This window comes from Sinohyriopsis cumingii, chromosome 6, assembly GCF_028554795.1.
Source record: "Sinohyriopsis cumingii isolate HCF-2022 chromosome 6, ASM2855479v2, whole genome shotgun sequence".
Classification (NCBI taxonomy): Eukaryota; Metazoa; Mollusca; class Bivalvia; order Unionida; family Unionidae; genus Sinohyriopsis; species Sinohyriopsis cumingii.
Window position 1 is genome coordinate 89,897,939 of NC_142966.1, and position 17,720 is coordinate 89,915,658.

General features: G+C 34.1%; 1 protein-coding gene across 1 annotated transcript in view; it reads left to right on the top strand.

Moving 5' to 3' along the window:
* LOC149797413 (ATP-binding cassette sub-family C member 5-like) overlaps positions 1 to 17,720 on the top strand; it is a 111,747-nt gene that overhangs the window by 76,852 nt on the left and 17,175 nt on the right. Inside the window, exons 20-27 of the mRNA XM_089960757.1 lie at positions 4,061 to 4,195; positions 5,037 to 5,218; positions 5,729 to 6,034; positions 6,631 to 6,760; positions 7,423 to 7,705; positions 8,695 to 8,881; positions 16,103 to 16,192; positions 17,344 to 17,524. Coding sequence (XP_089816883.1) covers positions 4,061 to 4,195; positions 5,037 to 5,218; positions 5,729 to 6,034; positions 6,631 to 6,760; positions 7,423 to 7,705; positions 8,695 to 8,881; positions 16,103 to 16,192; positions 17,344 to 17,524 — 1,494 coding nt within the window. The remainder of the gene's footprint in view (positions 1 to 4,060; positions 4,196 to 5,036; positions 5,219 to 5,728; positions 6,035 to 6,630; positions 6,761 to 7,422; positions 7,706 to 8,694; positions 8,882 to 16,102; positions 16,193 to 17,343; positions 17,525 to 17,720) is intronic.

Consider the following 17,720-nt stretch of genomic DNA (forward strand, 5'->3'; position numbering starts at 1 on the left):
GTGATCCCAGCTGTTGATTTCTATTTGTTCTTTAACAAAATTGTATTTCGGTGTATATGAGGGTTCGTTAAAACCATTTTCACGCAGAAATGCAACGACACGTGGAACGAAACTATTAACAATGTTAGCATCCACTGTCAACCGGTTTATCAATTCGTTGGCAAATTACGCAACATCATCACCGCGGTCAGAACCCATCACCTACATGTAATAAAAAATGTTAAACATAAACAGCAAAAACGGTTACGTACCCGTCAAGATAAATATTTGGGCTTGGAATTGAATTTCATTTCAAACGAATTATGATGCTGGTATTGAAAATCTAACAGTTCTGCAACATCACAATCCGGTCTGTCAATAAGTGAAATTGGTGAGACCAAGCCAAGATGTGAACTATAATTTATTAGTAAAATCATTGTACCCAACCACCATTTAATTCCAGCTAAGATAAATAAGTATGATCATCCAGATTCTCGAATCCTTAAAGTGTGAGATTTAGATATATAAAAACCACTTTTAAGAGAATGGAAAACAAGTCGGCCATTTGCTAAGGTTGATATGCTAATGTTTTGTTCTCGTTCTTTGGTTAATACTCCTTGAATCTGGCTCCATAACGTTATTACAAGTGATGGTTTGGGCACGTCAGCGATTTGTTCACCAATATATCGTTTCTGTGTCATCATCATTATCAACATATTCTTTGATTAACGCAACCGACACACCAGCATCTCTGATTACACCATTTTCAATGATTTCAGCAGCCAGGTTCTTTGCAATATTTTGAATGTAACCATTTTGATGCTTGTAATTTACTGGTTGAATCATGAAAAACCACAAGTTCACCAGTGGCGACATTAATAACGACCCGACTGGTAAAGTCAATCAAATCCACCAGTGTCGACATCACCAACGACCCGACTGGTGAAGTCAGTCAAATCCACCAATGTCGAAATCAACTTTGACCCGACTTGTAAAGTCAGTCAAATCCACCAGTGTCAACATCAACAACGACCCGACTGGTAAAGTCAGTCAAATCCACTTTAGTGGCAAACCTGCTTAGATCCAGATCAACACCGCGTCTAGTTAAGCAGCGTCCGTAAATAATAACATACAGTTTATATAATATTTATATAATATTTAACATACTTTAGTGTTATATCAATAATTGTTTGCGATGTTGGTAAACACTCTTGTGCCTGAAAAGCTTTAATAACATGATGTACTCTTGTGCATGCAAGGCTTTAATAACAAGAGGTGAGCACATGGGGCCAACCAACCGAGTTTGTATCGAATTATTCAGATAAAATAATGGTATACGATTTCGTTCACCATGGGCACTAGTGCATTTTGGATAAATAATTAACAGCTTCAAATGGTGGTGCAAGTCCATAAAATACAATAAATGGTTAGGTGTCACCACATATACATTCCAATAAGTACCAGGTTCTGCTGTCAAATCCAGGTTAACAATTACTGTTTGACGTGTGCTTGGCAACATCAGTGCAAGTTTATTTCGCATAAAGACACAACAGAAATGCATGACAGATTTTACCATCATTAAAAAATCAAGATTGGTTAACGGACGCATGGCCTTTGCGTAATTGAAGACATTTGCCTGATAGTATTTGACGACTTTTACCTGGAAATCGAAGGCCTTTACCTTTCCTATTCGCCTGCGTCCACCGACCGCCTCTTTCAATGCCATTCCTGATGGTATTCCAACAGTAGCTAACGCCGTTGCCTTCGCAACTGCTATAGCTGCTGCTGATAAAACGCTATATATTCCACCGCTCTTTTGCGATCACCTCTGATTTGGAAAATGTTAATGTCACCGGTGCACTATATCGTTTGGCCGCATTTAGTTGATTACTTTGTGTTTGGGTTAACCACAATGGGAAAATTCCATTTAATTTTGTTGGAGAAAATTTCAGTATAACTCTTACAATCGCTGCATTTTCTATTTTCCAAAATATCGTTTTCAGTAAGGCTGATCTTTACATAACGATTGGTCATTATTATTCGAAAGCGTAATATATTCAATTACTCTATCAATTTTCCACATGCGCATCAATGTCGTAAAGAATTACAGCATAACATCGATAACCATCATCAGCGTTATCTACCGTTCATAAAAGCACGTGTCCACTTTGGACTGTCTAAACAACTCCAAGTGTTCCAATGAAGAGTCATGTTAGAAAATTTGTGAACCAGTGCCAACATTTTGATGTTGGTCCATATGCTACCACAACTTGTGATAATGCACGTGTAACTTAATTGTGTGTATAGCCAAGCAAACTTTCTTAAGTAATTTTCTGATGACCGTTTAACTGCAAAGAAGCCTCAGTCATTTCTAAGTTATCAAATATGATCTTACTTGTGGTTTGGTCTTTATCTCAATTTGTAAGTACCAAAAACACATGTTTTGGCGTGGTAAAGACCGTGTTGAGTACTTTTTTGCATGTAAACTGTCTCACAATATTGCTTGGTGGGTGAGTGCATCTGTAGTTTGTGCACAAAACGACAGCGTTGACGCAGTTCTCGACTGCATAAACGACAACAAACGGTATTCTGTAGCCAGTGAAGGGAATAATAATAATAATAATACTTGTCATGCACGTGCGTGCAATAAGATGTTGAGTATTGTAAAAATACAGCACGATTCTGACAACGTAAAGTTGCCAGAAACAATGTGTGTGTGTGTGTGTGTGTGTGTGTGTGTGTGTGTGTGATGGATCACACTGAACGGTTATATGCCTAATTATTTATATTTAACCTTACAGTATATACATTCGATTCTATACCTATTTATTTATATTTAACCTTACATCATATCCGTACGATTCTATGCCTAATTATTTATATTTAACCTTACACGATATCCATACGATTTTATGCCTAATTATTTATATTTAACCTTATAGCATATCCATACGATTTTATGCCTAATTATTTATATTTAACCTTACATCATATCCCTATGATTCTATGCCTAATTATTTATATTTAACCTTACACGATATCCATACGATTTTATACCTATTTATTTATATTTAACCTTACATCATAGCCATATGATTCTATGCCTAATTATTTAGATTTAACCTTACACGATATCCATACGATTTTACACCTATTTATTTATATTTAACCTTACATCATATCCGTACGATTCTATGCCTAATTATTTATATTTAACCTTACACGATATCCATACGATTTTATACCTATTTATTTATATTTAACCTTACATCATATCCACATGATCCTATGCCTAATTATTTATATTTAACCTTACACGATATCCATACGATTCTATGCCTAATTATTTATATTTAACCTTACATCATATCCATACGATTATATGGCTAATTATTTATATTTAACCTTACAGTACAGCCGTACGATTCTATGGATAATTATTTATATTTAACCTTCTTACACTGTAAAAAGTAATTAAAATATTATGCTGAAATGACTGTTTCTTATTTAAATGCTTATTTTTTTTAAAAAAGCCTAGTCACTGTTGTACATTGATTTAAAAAAAAAAAACTATTATATATCGTTGGTATGCGACTCAATTGGATCGCATACCCACTAGAGATCATAAAGCATTTCATATATCTGTAATAGTATCCATTCCTGTACTGTTTATGTACTCTTTGCTAAATAGTGTCTTACTATTTTAATATCTTATACGAGCTTTTATCAGTGCTATAACGTAAGTTACAAAAAAATGGACAGACCATCAACTATAAAATTTTCCTTTTATCAACCGTATCATTTTTTTATATGGTACTTCTTTCAAAATTTGGCCGATCAGTTTCAGTTCTAGGGAACCGCGTTTTTCAGTGGTTAGCGAGCCCGACTCTTGCACAGTTGCCTGTAAATTATAATCTTGTCCAGACCAGACCACTCCAGGTTGTCATTTTGAGTCTCTAGGGAAGGCACTTGATTCTCATGGACTCTGCGTTAAACAGTCTTTCATATGCTGATGTTTTATTGCAAGCAAAACAATATATCATTGCAGTTCTGTTCGACCATGTTGTTTTCTAACATTTAGGACAGAAGAAGGAGATCCTGAGAGGGGATAAGGACCAGACCTCCCTTCCAAAAGAGCAACCCAAATTTTCAATCATAAATGGCGAACCTTGTGCAAATGGAGAAATGCACGTAAAGAAAGACTCTGTGACCAAAAGTAAGACACATTTAACTATTCCGAAATTCCCTCTATTCTTCGTAACATGCCTTGGCGTATTGTAATTTTACTGACTCTAAGTAATTCAGTATAACGATGCAGACCAAGACTGATTGGGATGTTCGTATTGGATATAATTATTCTTGAAATCCATGGGTCTTTTTGCTAATCATTCAAAACTTTTGTTTTTAAAAACTGAAATGAAAAGAGCATACAATAAGACTTAGCATACTTGTACAAACGGGAGAACTACAAATAATTTGTTTGATTTATTAATTTTATTTTTATCTTTTTTTTTTACAAACGTATGTCATATGACTAATTTACAATGACTGCTAAATTATGATCTATATCGACAGGTTAACATATGTCTTTTCAATAAAACCCTATTGACTTTGATCCTTGTAACAATAAATATTGTGATTTATCATACGTTAACAGTGGTATGATTTTAAATCTATAGATAGGTAAAATGGACTGACAAATATTGAGTACATTTATTGCTTTGAATCTTTTAAAAGGGATATTTTAGGAAAAGTAAGTTTAATTGGATTGAAAATTCTACTCTCTAAGCTACTTGTTTGGTAAAAGAAACATGTCCGCAACACATTCAATACCGTGTTGTTACATTATCTGAAATACGATTTTAATGCGAGTTTTACGAATTCAGCAGGCAAATTGAAGTCAAGAAAAGTATTCACAAGACAAATGCATAGTAGAACGCATATTTACTCCAATATTGTTGAGATTGACGTATGAAAAGTGTACACTGGGCACATGCAAAGCCCGTATATAAATTGACACCTATAGGATATTAATTGTCAAGTGTTGTTTATTTCAGGTATACTAGTACAGAAAGAGGAGTCCTCCGTAGGAGATATAAGTTTTGGTACCTTCCGGGCTTACATATCGGCATGTGGTGGGTGGTTTGTGGTGGTATTGGTATATCTCGTGTATATCCTGTCCGCCTCATCCATTGTATTCAGTGACTGGTGGCTCAGCGAGTGGATCAACACATTCACGGTCAGACATTGATGCCTCTTGTCAATCATTTAACTTTTGCGTTGCAAAATTGTCACCAGTACTACACAGATTTGGAACAGTAATATTTCGCTAAAGACAGATGTTCTCGTGAATACAATTTAATTGAATCCAACATTCTTGTAAATTCGGAAACATTTGGTGTTCTTATTATTTTTCTAATTTTAAGTGTTATAAAATTGAATATGAAGTTCAACTATATTTTCAGGTTTTGATTTATAAACATCTCGTGGATAATTTTGCATGACGGATACCCATAGTACGTTTGAATTATTTAACTTGCTTGAGGAAACTAGTTTTCTTGCAATGTGTAAGTTCATAAAGTTACATAAATATATCACAGTTTCTTCTCATGGACACTTCCTATTATTTAACAGCAAAGATTCAAGTCTTTGAAGATACTGACTTCAATTCTCATTGTGTACATAATAATAGATCCATTACTGAACATAACATTATAGTTTGTCAAAGCATTTGTTTATGCTTTTCAAGGGTTCAGCCAGGGAAGACAGACTCAATAAAAACTGGACGGGTTCTGACATGAAACAGTCTCCCAGTTCACAAGACACCAATGTCGGCACATCAGAGCCGATCTGGAATACCTCTTTCGCTGTCTTCACAGCCACGTCAACCACTACAGTGCCCATGACTTCTGCTAGTTCCGGCAATATAAATATGACTGTGGACGTCCCCAATATTAGTGGTGTTTTAACATACGAGTTTTACCTTCTAGTGTATGGTATGTCCCTTGTCGGGATCCTTCTTCTGCAGATCCTGAAGAGTATCAGTGGCATCAAGGTACCGTATGCGATTATGCATTTTATTCATTCATGGGTTTTTGGTATAAATTGGCTAGTTACATGACAAACAAGAAGGTCGACCTGAAAAAGCTCTAAATGTATGACAAAACCAATAACAGCGGACCTTTAATCTCTTTCTGCAAAAATATTTTTCGTAGCATTTTTAAGACACAATTTAGCATGCAACAAATTCTAATGGTTTGTTTAAAATAGAAATTTGTAAAAAGTTGCTAAAGTATACGCTAGTATTTGAAATGATAACTAACAAAACTACTAAAATATCTATTGAATCTTACAATGGCTTCCTCATTCTGTTGAATTGTTGTCACAGAGACAATTAAACACTTCGAAGTTTGGAAAGATGTCAGGAACAAAATTATCGTGAAATCGTCAATTTTATCTAATTTATCCTCATATTTTGTGGTGGTAATGCAACCGCAAGTATTAAAATATAGAAATAGTCTATTCATTGTTTATGATCTCTTTCACAGCCAGTCCGCAAAAAATAAAAGTGTTACATTACATATCTTTACGCATAGAAGAGGCAGAAAACTGTTAATTAGAATGATATGGAAAGTTCTTTTTTCTACGCAGGTAACAATAAGAGCCGCCAGCAACCTTCACAACGAAGTCCTTGACAAGGTTGTAAAAGCGCCAATGAAATTCTTTGAAGCTAACCCTGCAGGGCGAGTTTTGAACAGATTCTCTAAAGATATGGACGAAGGTTGCTGCAATACTTTGATGTTATTATACAATTTTCAGCATGAGCTACGCTATAGTCACACTGAAAGAAATGAGATAAATCGTGAATATTCGAGTCTAGTTACAGGAAAATGCTTATATAATACAGACAATTCATTATCACCAAATAGATGGACTGCTCTAATTACCGCAGAGAAAAATGTCACTGTCGCAAGTCAAGTGTAATTAATTTTTTGAGAAAGTATGGAGACTTAAGTAAAGTAAATCAATAGGAACATGGATTGATAAAATGTAAAAGCTTGCAGAGACACATCCCTTTGTAATTCCTTTTAAGTGTCTGATGAAGTATGACAGAGTTCAAAACACATATGAATTACAAGTCTTGTTCAATCAAAAAATGACCATTAGGCGACTATAGTTTTGGCGATTGCTTATTTGATACTTGCCAACATTTACAAAATCTCACTTACAAAACAGGTTTTGAGTTGCAACTTAATTGCAAGCTTTACTGTATGTTTTAATCATTATTTTTCATTCGTGATTTCAGTAAGCTATCATATCTTAAGATTGCACGCAAGAATAATGCTCCCTATAGAATGTATATAGGTGCATGGATGCAATTACGTACCTTCGTGTCTGAAAGCGACACTACATGATGTCCATCTTTCTGTTTGAATTCAACAGCGGATGTTTTCCTGCCGCAGCTGATTCACGCTCTGTTCCAAATCATGAACCAAAGCGTTTTGTCCATCCTGCTGACAGTGTATTACGTTCCCTGGATACTCATCGTGGCCGTACCGGTTGTGGTTGTTTTCTGGGTCATGAAATCTATCATGGCAGTGTCTACTCGACAACTAAAGCGCCTAGAAAACGTCTCAAGATCACCTCTACTGAGTCATGTGACCACTTCCGCTCAGGGGCTATCTGCTATTGTCACATATAAACAAGAAGACAGATTTTATGAAAAGTATGTCGTTACCATTATTTATTTTGTCAAGTGACTTTTTTCTTATTGTTTACTATTCAAGGTATTTGGATTCTGGGTTAATTATCAATTTACTGCTTTCGACTTAATGTTATTGAAAATTCACAATTATTTCGCTGTGCTGATCATCACCTTTCTTTTCCTATCTAATGCAAAATATGCATCAGTCTTCTTATAATTGTTTGAATATATTTTGAGAATATTATTGCCATTTCGACTTTTTATTATTGCTTTTTCTTGAAAGTAAAGTCAAGCTAAATATGTTTTACATGTGCCCTTTATGTGGTATGATCACAGAAGATACATTATGCTTTATCATGCACATTGGTCAGTGTTTAATGACTATTCTCAGTTCAGTAAGTTGCTCGTTTTATAGCATCCCAAACAGTATATGAAGACCACCATCAACACAGCGGGAAGGAAAAACTTCAGAGATTTCCTCTCACATATACAAATAATACTATCATACAGGTTAGATCATTTTTAGTTCGTACTCTACGGAGATTCGAACCCAGGTCCGCGGGTAAACGGCACCCATCGCATTGACTGTACACACGAGCCCATATTCCCTCACGACTAAGCACACATCACCAAAAAATGATGTTACTCAATGGGTGTTAAATGCACTCGAGTGTAGCAGACCAATTTTTTTAGAAAAACACTCTATTCAACCAGATTTCTAGACCAACTGCTCTTTCATTCAGCTATTTTGCAGATGTCAGCCAGGTGAATGATATCATACCAACTTGATAATTCGTTGTACGTTACTTAAAAAATGAACGACTGATTTCTTCATGAATATCAGCTTACACTTAACGTGTGATTTGTAAAAAGGTGTGTCTAAATATTTGCTCTATTTAGTTCGTATGCGCTGAGCACATACGTATGATATTTAAAGAAAATATTCAACTCTTTTCTGAAATTTCTTTTCAGATATCGTTCGCTTTAGAGATTTTCTGTTTTAATTTCAGCTGTATGAGATTTGGTGACGTGGTGTCAGTGGCTACATTCTTGTTTGAGTGCAGTATGCGGTGGATCGGACTTAGGCTTGACCTAATGGCAGCAATGTTGACAATCTCCACTGCCGCCACCCTCGTTCTGACTAAAGGCGCAATCTCACCGGCCGTAGCCGGACTCGCCCTTGGACTCTGTTCACGGGTTGGTATTTACAATTTTAATCTGCTGTTCAACAATCGTCTGGGGTCACGTAGGTCTAAGAGAAAGGAAGCTTATCTTCTCGAACCTGTTGCCGTTTTTGTTCATCTTTGCACTTTATTATATGATAAAATTCTAAGTCTTAAATATGTAATATAAAGCAGTAAAACCAACAATTTTAATTAAGTGTAATTCACAGCTGCATCCACCCCGATTACGTTCACTGTTAATTATGTTAAACAAACATTACTCGGACAGGAGCAAAGGAAACACCTAATCGACTGATATTCAACAATGAAGCACTTGCCAGTGTATCAGTTTTTGGACCGATCGTTCTAAAAATCATCCAGTGACATAATCAGTATAGAGTTAAATGAAAATGGTACTAGACCTCCACAACGCACAATCGCCATAAATTTAAACATTTCCCCTTTCTGATATTTTCTATGATTGTATGACAGGTGTGCCAGAAAAGGTAATCGGTTAGAAATGTGAGTGCGTGGTATGCTTGGACTTAATGAGTCCGGTTAGGTCAGTGTTCGTGCAAATGTGCTACACGATTGTCTTATTAATATAATAACTATAATGGACCCTCAATGTTACCGACCTGAAAAAATAATCGAAGCGGACAAACAACTGAGAAATAAAATCACTACAAGAACCGCGTTGATTGTGAAATACAAACAGGATTATTCGGTGGTAGATGCTATTTGTGGTCCTGCCACAAAGAACTTACAGTATTGTGAATTAAATCCCAAAGAGTCGTAGAAGTTCTAACACTAGTCCAAAAGTCTTGGGTGATCCGAATGAATTCCAATTATGTTCCGAATGAATTCCAAAGTGTTGATGTTCCAACAACCTGGAATAGTTTTGATTCGTTAGCAGTCTTGATGTATCACAATGATATAATCCAAAATGTCTATGAATGAATTCACAATAATTCCTTAAATAGGGATTTAGTTGTGAAAGTCAAAGAGCATTTTATAATTCCAGTGAATAGTTTATAGAAAACAAAACTCTCTAACATTAACTGGACACAACTAAAATTGATTCCTTTAAAGACTGATGTTAAGTTAGGCATGACCAATTCTGAAACAAACATCCATAATATAAAAACCAGGACACAATAACAGAACAATGATGATGGTTATTTCATCAAATTCATAAACAAGATTCCTTTTAGAAACTTCCAAGAACAACATACCAAATTAACCTGATTACATCCAAGTAATAATGATCTTTCTAAAATCGTAGATAATAATTAGCTATGCAATATGGTGTTTAAAGATATGAGACATTAGTCGGGTTTATTAAGCTCCTACCATCAATTATAAATGAAGTCAATCGTACAATACAAAGTAAATATTCGTAACATATAATCATGGACAAAAGCCAACAAACAATAAAAATCAAGTATATATAATATATAATCATGTACGAAAGCCAACACAAAATACATTAAATATACATAACACTTTCTAAACTTTGTTTACCATATTTAAATATACATAGCATATAATCATGGACAAAAGCCAAGAAACAATATAAATTAAATGTACATAACATATAATCACGGACGAAAGCCAACCCACAATACATTAAATATACAAAACACTTTATAAACCTTGTTTGCCATATTTAAATATACATAACATATAATCGTGGACAAAAGCCAACAAACAATACAAATCAAATATACATAACGCTTTTCAAACTTTGTTACCATATTTAAATATACATTACATATAATCATGGACGAAAGCCAACACAAAATGCATTAAATATACATAACACATTTTTAGCTTTGTTTACCGTAATTAAATATACATAACATATAATCGTGGACAAAAGCCAACATACAATACATTAAATATACATAACAGATTTTAAACTTTGTTTCCTTTATTATAATGCTAGTAGATACATTTATAATCCTTATAGTAGATAAAAGGTGTAATCATTATATCTACCAGCATAATATATAGTATCTGTATCTAATATATTAGTAATCCTGGTTATAATATTTAATGATTTTTTTACGATAATCTGTTCTATAATCAATTTTTCAATGGAAATCCTTGGTCGGATTTCTTTGTTACAAACATATTTTATTACCATATTTACAACTCACGGGATCTGGCTACAGGTTTTCACAACATAGCAACAGCCCTCACTCAGTTACACAGATACATACATAACGGATCACTTGGAAACCCTTAAAATAATTTCTTTCCAAAACAATCAAGAAAACCAATACAAAAAAGGCCAGGTAAACACTACCCAGATCTCCTTTCTATTTTCTTTTAAATCTTTATGTAAGCTTGTTTAAATGTTAAAATGTCTTTTCACTTTCTATTTACCAACGTTTACTCTTTAAAACTTTTGTGCCAATTTAACTTACATGTACTTCTTTTTTGGTAAAGATCTAAATTAGTCTCTTCTGCTTTATCTTACACGATCTTTTGTACTTCTATTTAGTTTCACTTACATCATCTCTAATAACTGCTCTTAATTTATATAATTGGGGTATTTCCATTTTATCAATGTGTTTTACATATACGTCCATTCAAGGAGGATTTAATTTTGGTTTTATAGAGATTGCTGACACCTGAAGTATACTCCGAAAGTAAGAGTGCAGAACTCCTAATAATATCGTTTATTATGCGCTTCTTTTTTCTCCGTTAACTTAGTATTGTCAGAATCGTTCAGTATTTTACGGTAGTGCACACCTTCATCTTGCACTCACGCGCAGGACACGTGCCCAATAGTGTAATAGGAACTACTTTGTAAACAAATCATGTACTCTCGTGTAGCAGACGCTTTACGTTTTGGTTGATTAAATCTGTTTCTGAATGAGCTAAAGCAGATGTTTCGTGGACTGCCACATACCAGCTGCTTTGCGACATTCCGCGGTAACTTTTTTGATACAATGTTTCGAATTTTGGCGATAGACGCCAGATTTCATAAAATTGTTCGGTACCTACAAATAACATGCAAGATATGAAGGCATAAACTGTCTCATTTAGCTAATGATATAAGAATGGCAAAAAATGTACTTACAGTTTTACATTCTGAATTTCCTCAAAATATACTTTCTAAGTTCTGCAAATCCGAATTACATAAGCCATGTCATGAGTTCTCAAGCTTGATTACACATTTCGAAATTGTACTGTAATTTCGACTATATTCCAAGTGCAATTACATCCTCCTTACTGCACTCAAAATGAAATAAACATTAAATTCAATAGCGTCTTTTTGATAATTGCAATTAAACACTTCATATTTTCCCCACATTATGATTTCAAATAGTCAATGACAGAACAAACACAGTTGCAGATGTAAACACGCTTCTCCCGCGCTGCTTCAATCCGATGTATTTCATGTACAATTTGCACGGATAAATCCAGCCCATAATTACGAAATTTCGTAGAATCGACAAAGATACCAAACTCTATTAATTCCAGATCAAATGGGAAACTTGTTGCAATGGGCATTCATACACAATATGACTCCAAATTTCAATTTTAAGTAGACAAAAACGCCATTTTCTTTCGAAACTTATGTCTAGCGCGCCACAAGTTCAAGTGTATCTGGGCGGAGTTATGTGCGCATTAATAATGTTGTTGTTGTGTAATGATGAATATGCACTTGTGGATTTAGTTTGGAATACGGCATACATTCATTTACGTTGTGTCTTGTAGTGTATTTTGTTTATATAATTAAGCCTTATGTACAATTAAAAAAATAAGCATATAATAAAAAGTTTACTGCATCTGTATGGGAAAATATGAACTCGTTTTGTCGGATGGATATGCTGCACTCCCAAGGTCGTGCAGTATTCCATGCAAAAAACTCGTTAATATTTTCCCATACAAATGATGTAACCTATAAATATATTCCTAGTACATATATTACGGCAGAAAGAATATGCTATTAAGTCGTTACCAAGTATTAAGGTAGTATTCAGGTATTAGTAAGGTATTAAAAACTAAAGAATATTAAGGTGTTAATAAGGTATTATGGAATTAAGAATATTAAGGTATTATTAAGAATTAATAATATTTGGGTATTATTAAAGGTATTAAGAATTAAGAATATATAGGTATTATTAATGTATAAAGAATTAAGCATATTAAGGTAATAATAAGGTATTAAGAATTAAGAATATTTATGTGGTATTAACTAGTGAATAATATTTTGGTATTACTAAGGAGGTAGTATTTATATTTTATTTATTTTATAACTAGACGTACGTACGACGCAAAACAAAACGAATACAATAAAGGTGTTTTAAGCAATTTTTTCAACGATTTGAGGGTACACTTATGTATCTCATAAAATATCGTTACTTTTATGTTATGCTTTTTAAGACATGTCGCAAGATAACTTCATTATATATTTGAAAAAGATAATAATACAAGGTGCCATGAAGACGTTGTAAAGATCGCTTAAAACAATTTTTATAAGCCTCGATCGTCATTTTCCATGATAAAATGCTTCTAACTTACGAAATAATCCCCCATTTCTCGTATGTTATATATTCTACATAGGTCCCGTGCATTATGATTTGTAAATATTTGTTAGACTCTCAATTAATCCCTTAGATCTAGATTTGCTAATTCTAATGTGTATGGCGCTATAACAATATCTTCTGTATGTGTTAAAATTATTGACTAATCTTTTCTCAACCATCTTCTTTGTACAATAGTCTTCTCTTAGACAAAGTATTGTTTTTTATTTTATTGTTTTAACTTTAAAGCCGCTTCAGTGTATTCTCAATTCAGAAAAATTTCTTCGTAATATAGAGTTTATTCCACCACAAGGCTATGTATTAACTAATACTGTATATTCAGCTATTGCACATTCGTTTATTGCAAAAAGATTAAATAGAATTAAGTTATCGCAGAAGGTTTGGTAATTGGACATGGTCCGTGTAATTCTAAGCCCTTAGCACAGTCTATCTGCTTTTTCTATTAGCTTCTTACTTATGTATGCATTATCTAGTAAGAACCATACACCAAAACTGGATTTAAATTTGATTAGGTTTAGAGGTGGGGTGTTTCTCTCTTTGACATAAATCATTATTTTCTTGCTCTTCATTTATCAGAGAAATATTCTTTACAATAAAAAATTCGCAATAAAATATTTCGGAGAAAATTGAGTCTTCTTTTTCATTACAAAGTATGTGGTTTTAGTTTTTTTTTTACTAAGCTTAAAGCAGGGTAGGACTCATTATTTATATAAAATAGGTAAAGAAAGTTAAAAAGAATGTACCAAAAATGGGTTAGTCTATAGGAGGTGATGGATTATATCGTTTTATATCATCAAAGGTCAAATAGTTAGGAAAAATAAGCTGATGTGAAGGGTAGAGGTTAGGGGCTGAAAATCTAAGGTCAAGTAGTTAGATTAAGTAACCTCTCACCGAGATTTATTTGTGATTTGTAGTTATTTTCATGCAGTAGTAAGGAAAGTAGCCTCATAATACTAATGTGTTGTAATTGTGCCTTTATACTTGGATGATCCACGCATTCACGTTACTCAACGACGGGCAAACATCATGTAGGTTGCATGACTTGCAGAAGTTTCATCGAAGTAATCTGTTAAATAACCGTCTTTTAGTGATCCGATGTTGTAAATTTAAGCATGTGCTTGCATCTGTCAGAGGGAATGCTTGGGATGAGAGATAATCCAATTGATAAGGAGATTGTTACATCCTGAAGCTGTTCTCCATACGGCGCTCTTGCTTTTCTCGAAATAACACATAAGTTGATTTCTGCAAGAATCTAGCTGAAATGCATGTCTTCGCGTGTACCTCGTCTTCCACGTAATTTGCAAAATGAAACAGAAAATATAGATAATTGAAGACTTGAACCAGTAGATCTAACCTATGCATCTAAGTTTGTCTATTATATACTTTCTAAATAGTTCCATTATTATAACATTGTTGCAACCTGTCAATACCCAGCAGGTATTGACCGGAGTTAAGTTAAAAAATATTCACCGCTTCCTTATTTTCGGCCGTCGTTCATGTGGCGTAGGATGCCTTCGTAAGCTCGAATGTCCTGTGCTACATGCACTCAGGACAAATATTGTTCAAAACTCAGTCAATAACCTATACTTATTGTTGTTGCCAAAATTTAATTACAATTCAAAATCAGGAGAGGATTAAGCGGTCTGCGCAGCCATTTGCCTATGTTACCAACGTCATTTTTCATATGGCCCTACCTGTGCGGTATGACTGGCCACGGTCCTAAACTGAACAGATTTCCCTGATCTAGCTTCAACTTAAAATTGAGAAATATAAATAATTTGTCTGTAATCTTACTTTTGTTTTTGCATAAAAGTATTTATCTGAGAATATGCAATTTACTTAAATTACAACTGTAACGGCTTAATGCTTACTATGCAGGAAAAAAACGTGAAATTTTCTTCTGTTTTGAGGATATATGAATGTTTAAGAGATGTTTAAATTTGCGATTGCAGTGTACCAAAATCAGCAGCTGTAATTTTCAAATACAATGTAACAGTAAAGTAAAGAAAAAACGAATGGGTCTTCACTTACCTGAACTTTTAAAAATGCAATAAAACTTGCCTTAGCAGACATGCACCTCATTACAAAGTACACATGTCCTGAAAGGACTGCATTTACAAAACACATTTTCTGAATATGTGAACCTATATATAGCGACAACTTTTCGGGAGAAAAAAAGTGTATGCTCTTTTACATGTCCTTTATAGAGATTTCTTTCTAATAAATATGTGTCTTCAATATTTTGCCATGGACCTGACTGAGAAATTTGTGCTATTGTTCTAAATTCATTTAATGCTTTTTTTGTTATCTTTTTTTAAAAGAATCTGAAGATGATTAAAACCAGCAGAGCCTCATCGATTCTAGGCTACCGCCATCAAATAATTCGTTTAACAGACTGACACCCATTGGTGTTTTTCTGACGAAAGATGTATATAATGGCCGTGAATTGATTATATTGAATCACAGTCTTGTTTACACGTGACAACTGATCGGTTGGAACATTGCTATATTCAGTCATATACTCCGACTTAGTTACGCTCCGTGGAATAACCAGACTTCACTTCCTCACACATATATCCGCATGATGTTCAATATTTGTTTCGCTCAAAGCGGTTAGGTCCGGATTCGAACCTTGTGTATATATACACACGTCACTGGGTATGCATATCTTGAATCACTTTACTTAATTTCAGATTGTTTCCGTTATGCAGTTTCTCGTTCGTGTTGCAAACGAGACGGAGGCAAGATTCACATCTGTTGAAAGGATTAATGAATACAAAGAGGTGAGTTTTACATTATGCCTTAAATTTGATACGGTTTGTATAGTCAAATGCAGGCGACAATATGTAATTTATTTCAAGTAAAATTGCATCAGTTACAACAGTAGTGTGAAAACACTTGAGACATTTTTCGAGAAACAGTGTTTTGCACTCAAGAAGGGTTTTAGTGGGCCTATTTGTCAGACTCCTAGCGTCTATTATCTTTTGTTAACATTTTAAATCTTTTTCCCCTTCATCGTGTTCTCTTTTCTTCAGAATTAGTATTAATGTCTATTTGTCATTTTTAGACAAAGACGGAACGAAATAAGGGACATCGGTCAGTTACTTATTCTGACATTGAAACGAGGCGCTCTGGTCAAATAGGTCCTTTGGGATTTCGGTTTACTTTGTCTATGTTCAACCCATACTCATGACTTTCTGAAAAAGGCTTTTCGTACCTCAATGAAAACCCGAATTATAGATTTCCATTGAAAACGATGGTTAAGTTGATCAGACAGTGTGAATATGATGTTTCAATTTGTCAAAATGAATAAATACAGCGGTATAATAGCTTGTCTCGAGTTAGTGTTATGTTTTTCTGGACTACGATAATTGAATCAAATTTATTGGATATCGTGTATTTTGTATCTTGGAATTTCAGTGCTCTTTTGTGTGCAAATTGTTGTAAATAACAGAACTGTCGATTTATATTCCTGTCTGCAGTACATTATAGACACTGACACGGATGATTTGTAATTGCATTCCTCCATTGTTTGATATCGTTTGAAACAACAAAGCACTACATAAACACCCATCATCATATTTAATGTTATTATCCTTAAGGCGGACGGTTTGATAATGTTGTTGATATGGTTTGCTATTCACGTCAGTTAATAAAGATGAGTGAAACATTTTCTCTTTTAAAATGCATTTTAAAAGAAAGAAACAAAATACGTCGCTTGTACGAATTATCTGATGGCTCATATGCGAGCGTAATTTAGGTTTTGTGAGCGAAGAACATCGAAGGACTCGGAGAAAACAACGGACCTTACATCATGGACGACTGGGTTGTATCAATGCACTTATTACATCATATGGTTTAACCCTAGGTGGCAGAGGCGCAAAGCGAGTGAGTTACCACTGCAATAGTAATACTTCTTTATATTCTCTGATAGACTCTAGAATCTGAAAAGGACGAACAGCCGCCAGCTCGCGAGAAATGGCCAGAACAGGGAGCTATCATTTTTTCACGGGTAGTCATGAAGTATAAAGAGGATGCAGAACCTGTGCTCAAGAACATTGACTTAGATATTCACCCAGGAGAAAAGGTTGGAATTATTGGAAGAACTGGAGCAGGTAATTCGTATAATTACAACTAGTTATTAAATAATAAAGAATCTCAAGAAATAAATAACGGAACTATATTTTAACCATTGTTTAAACCATGTTTGCAAATATTGCCAACGTACACAAGAACGGTGCATATAACATAAATAGTTTATCTTGGGTAGTATGAACTAATAGCTTCTAGTTTTCTACGTCAAATAGTATG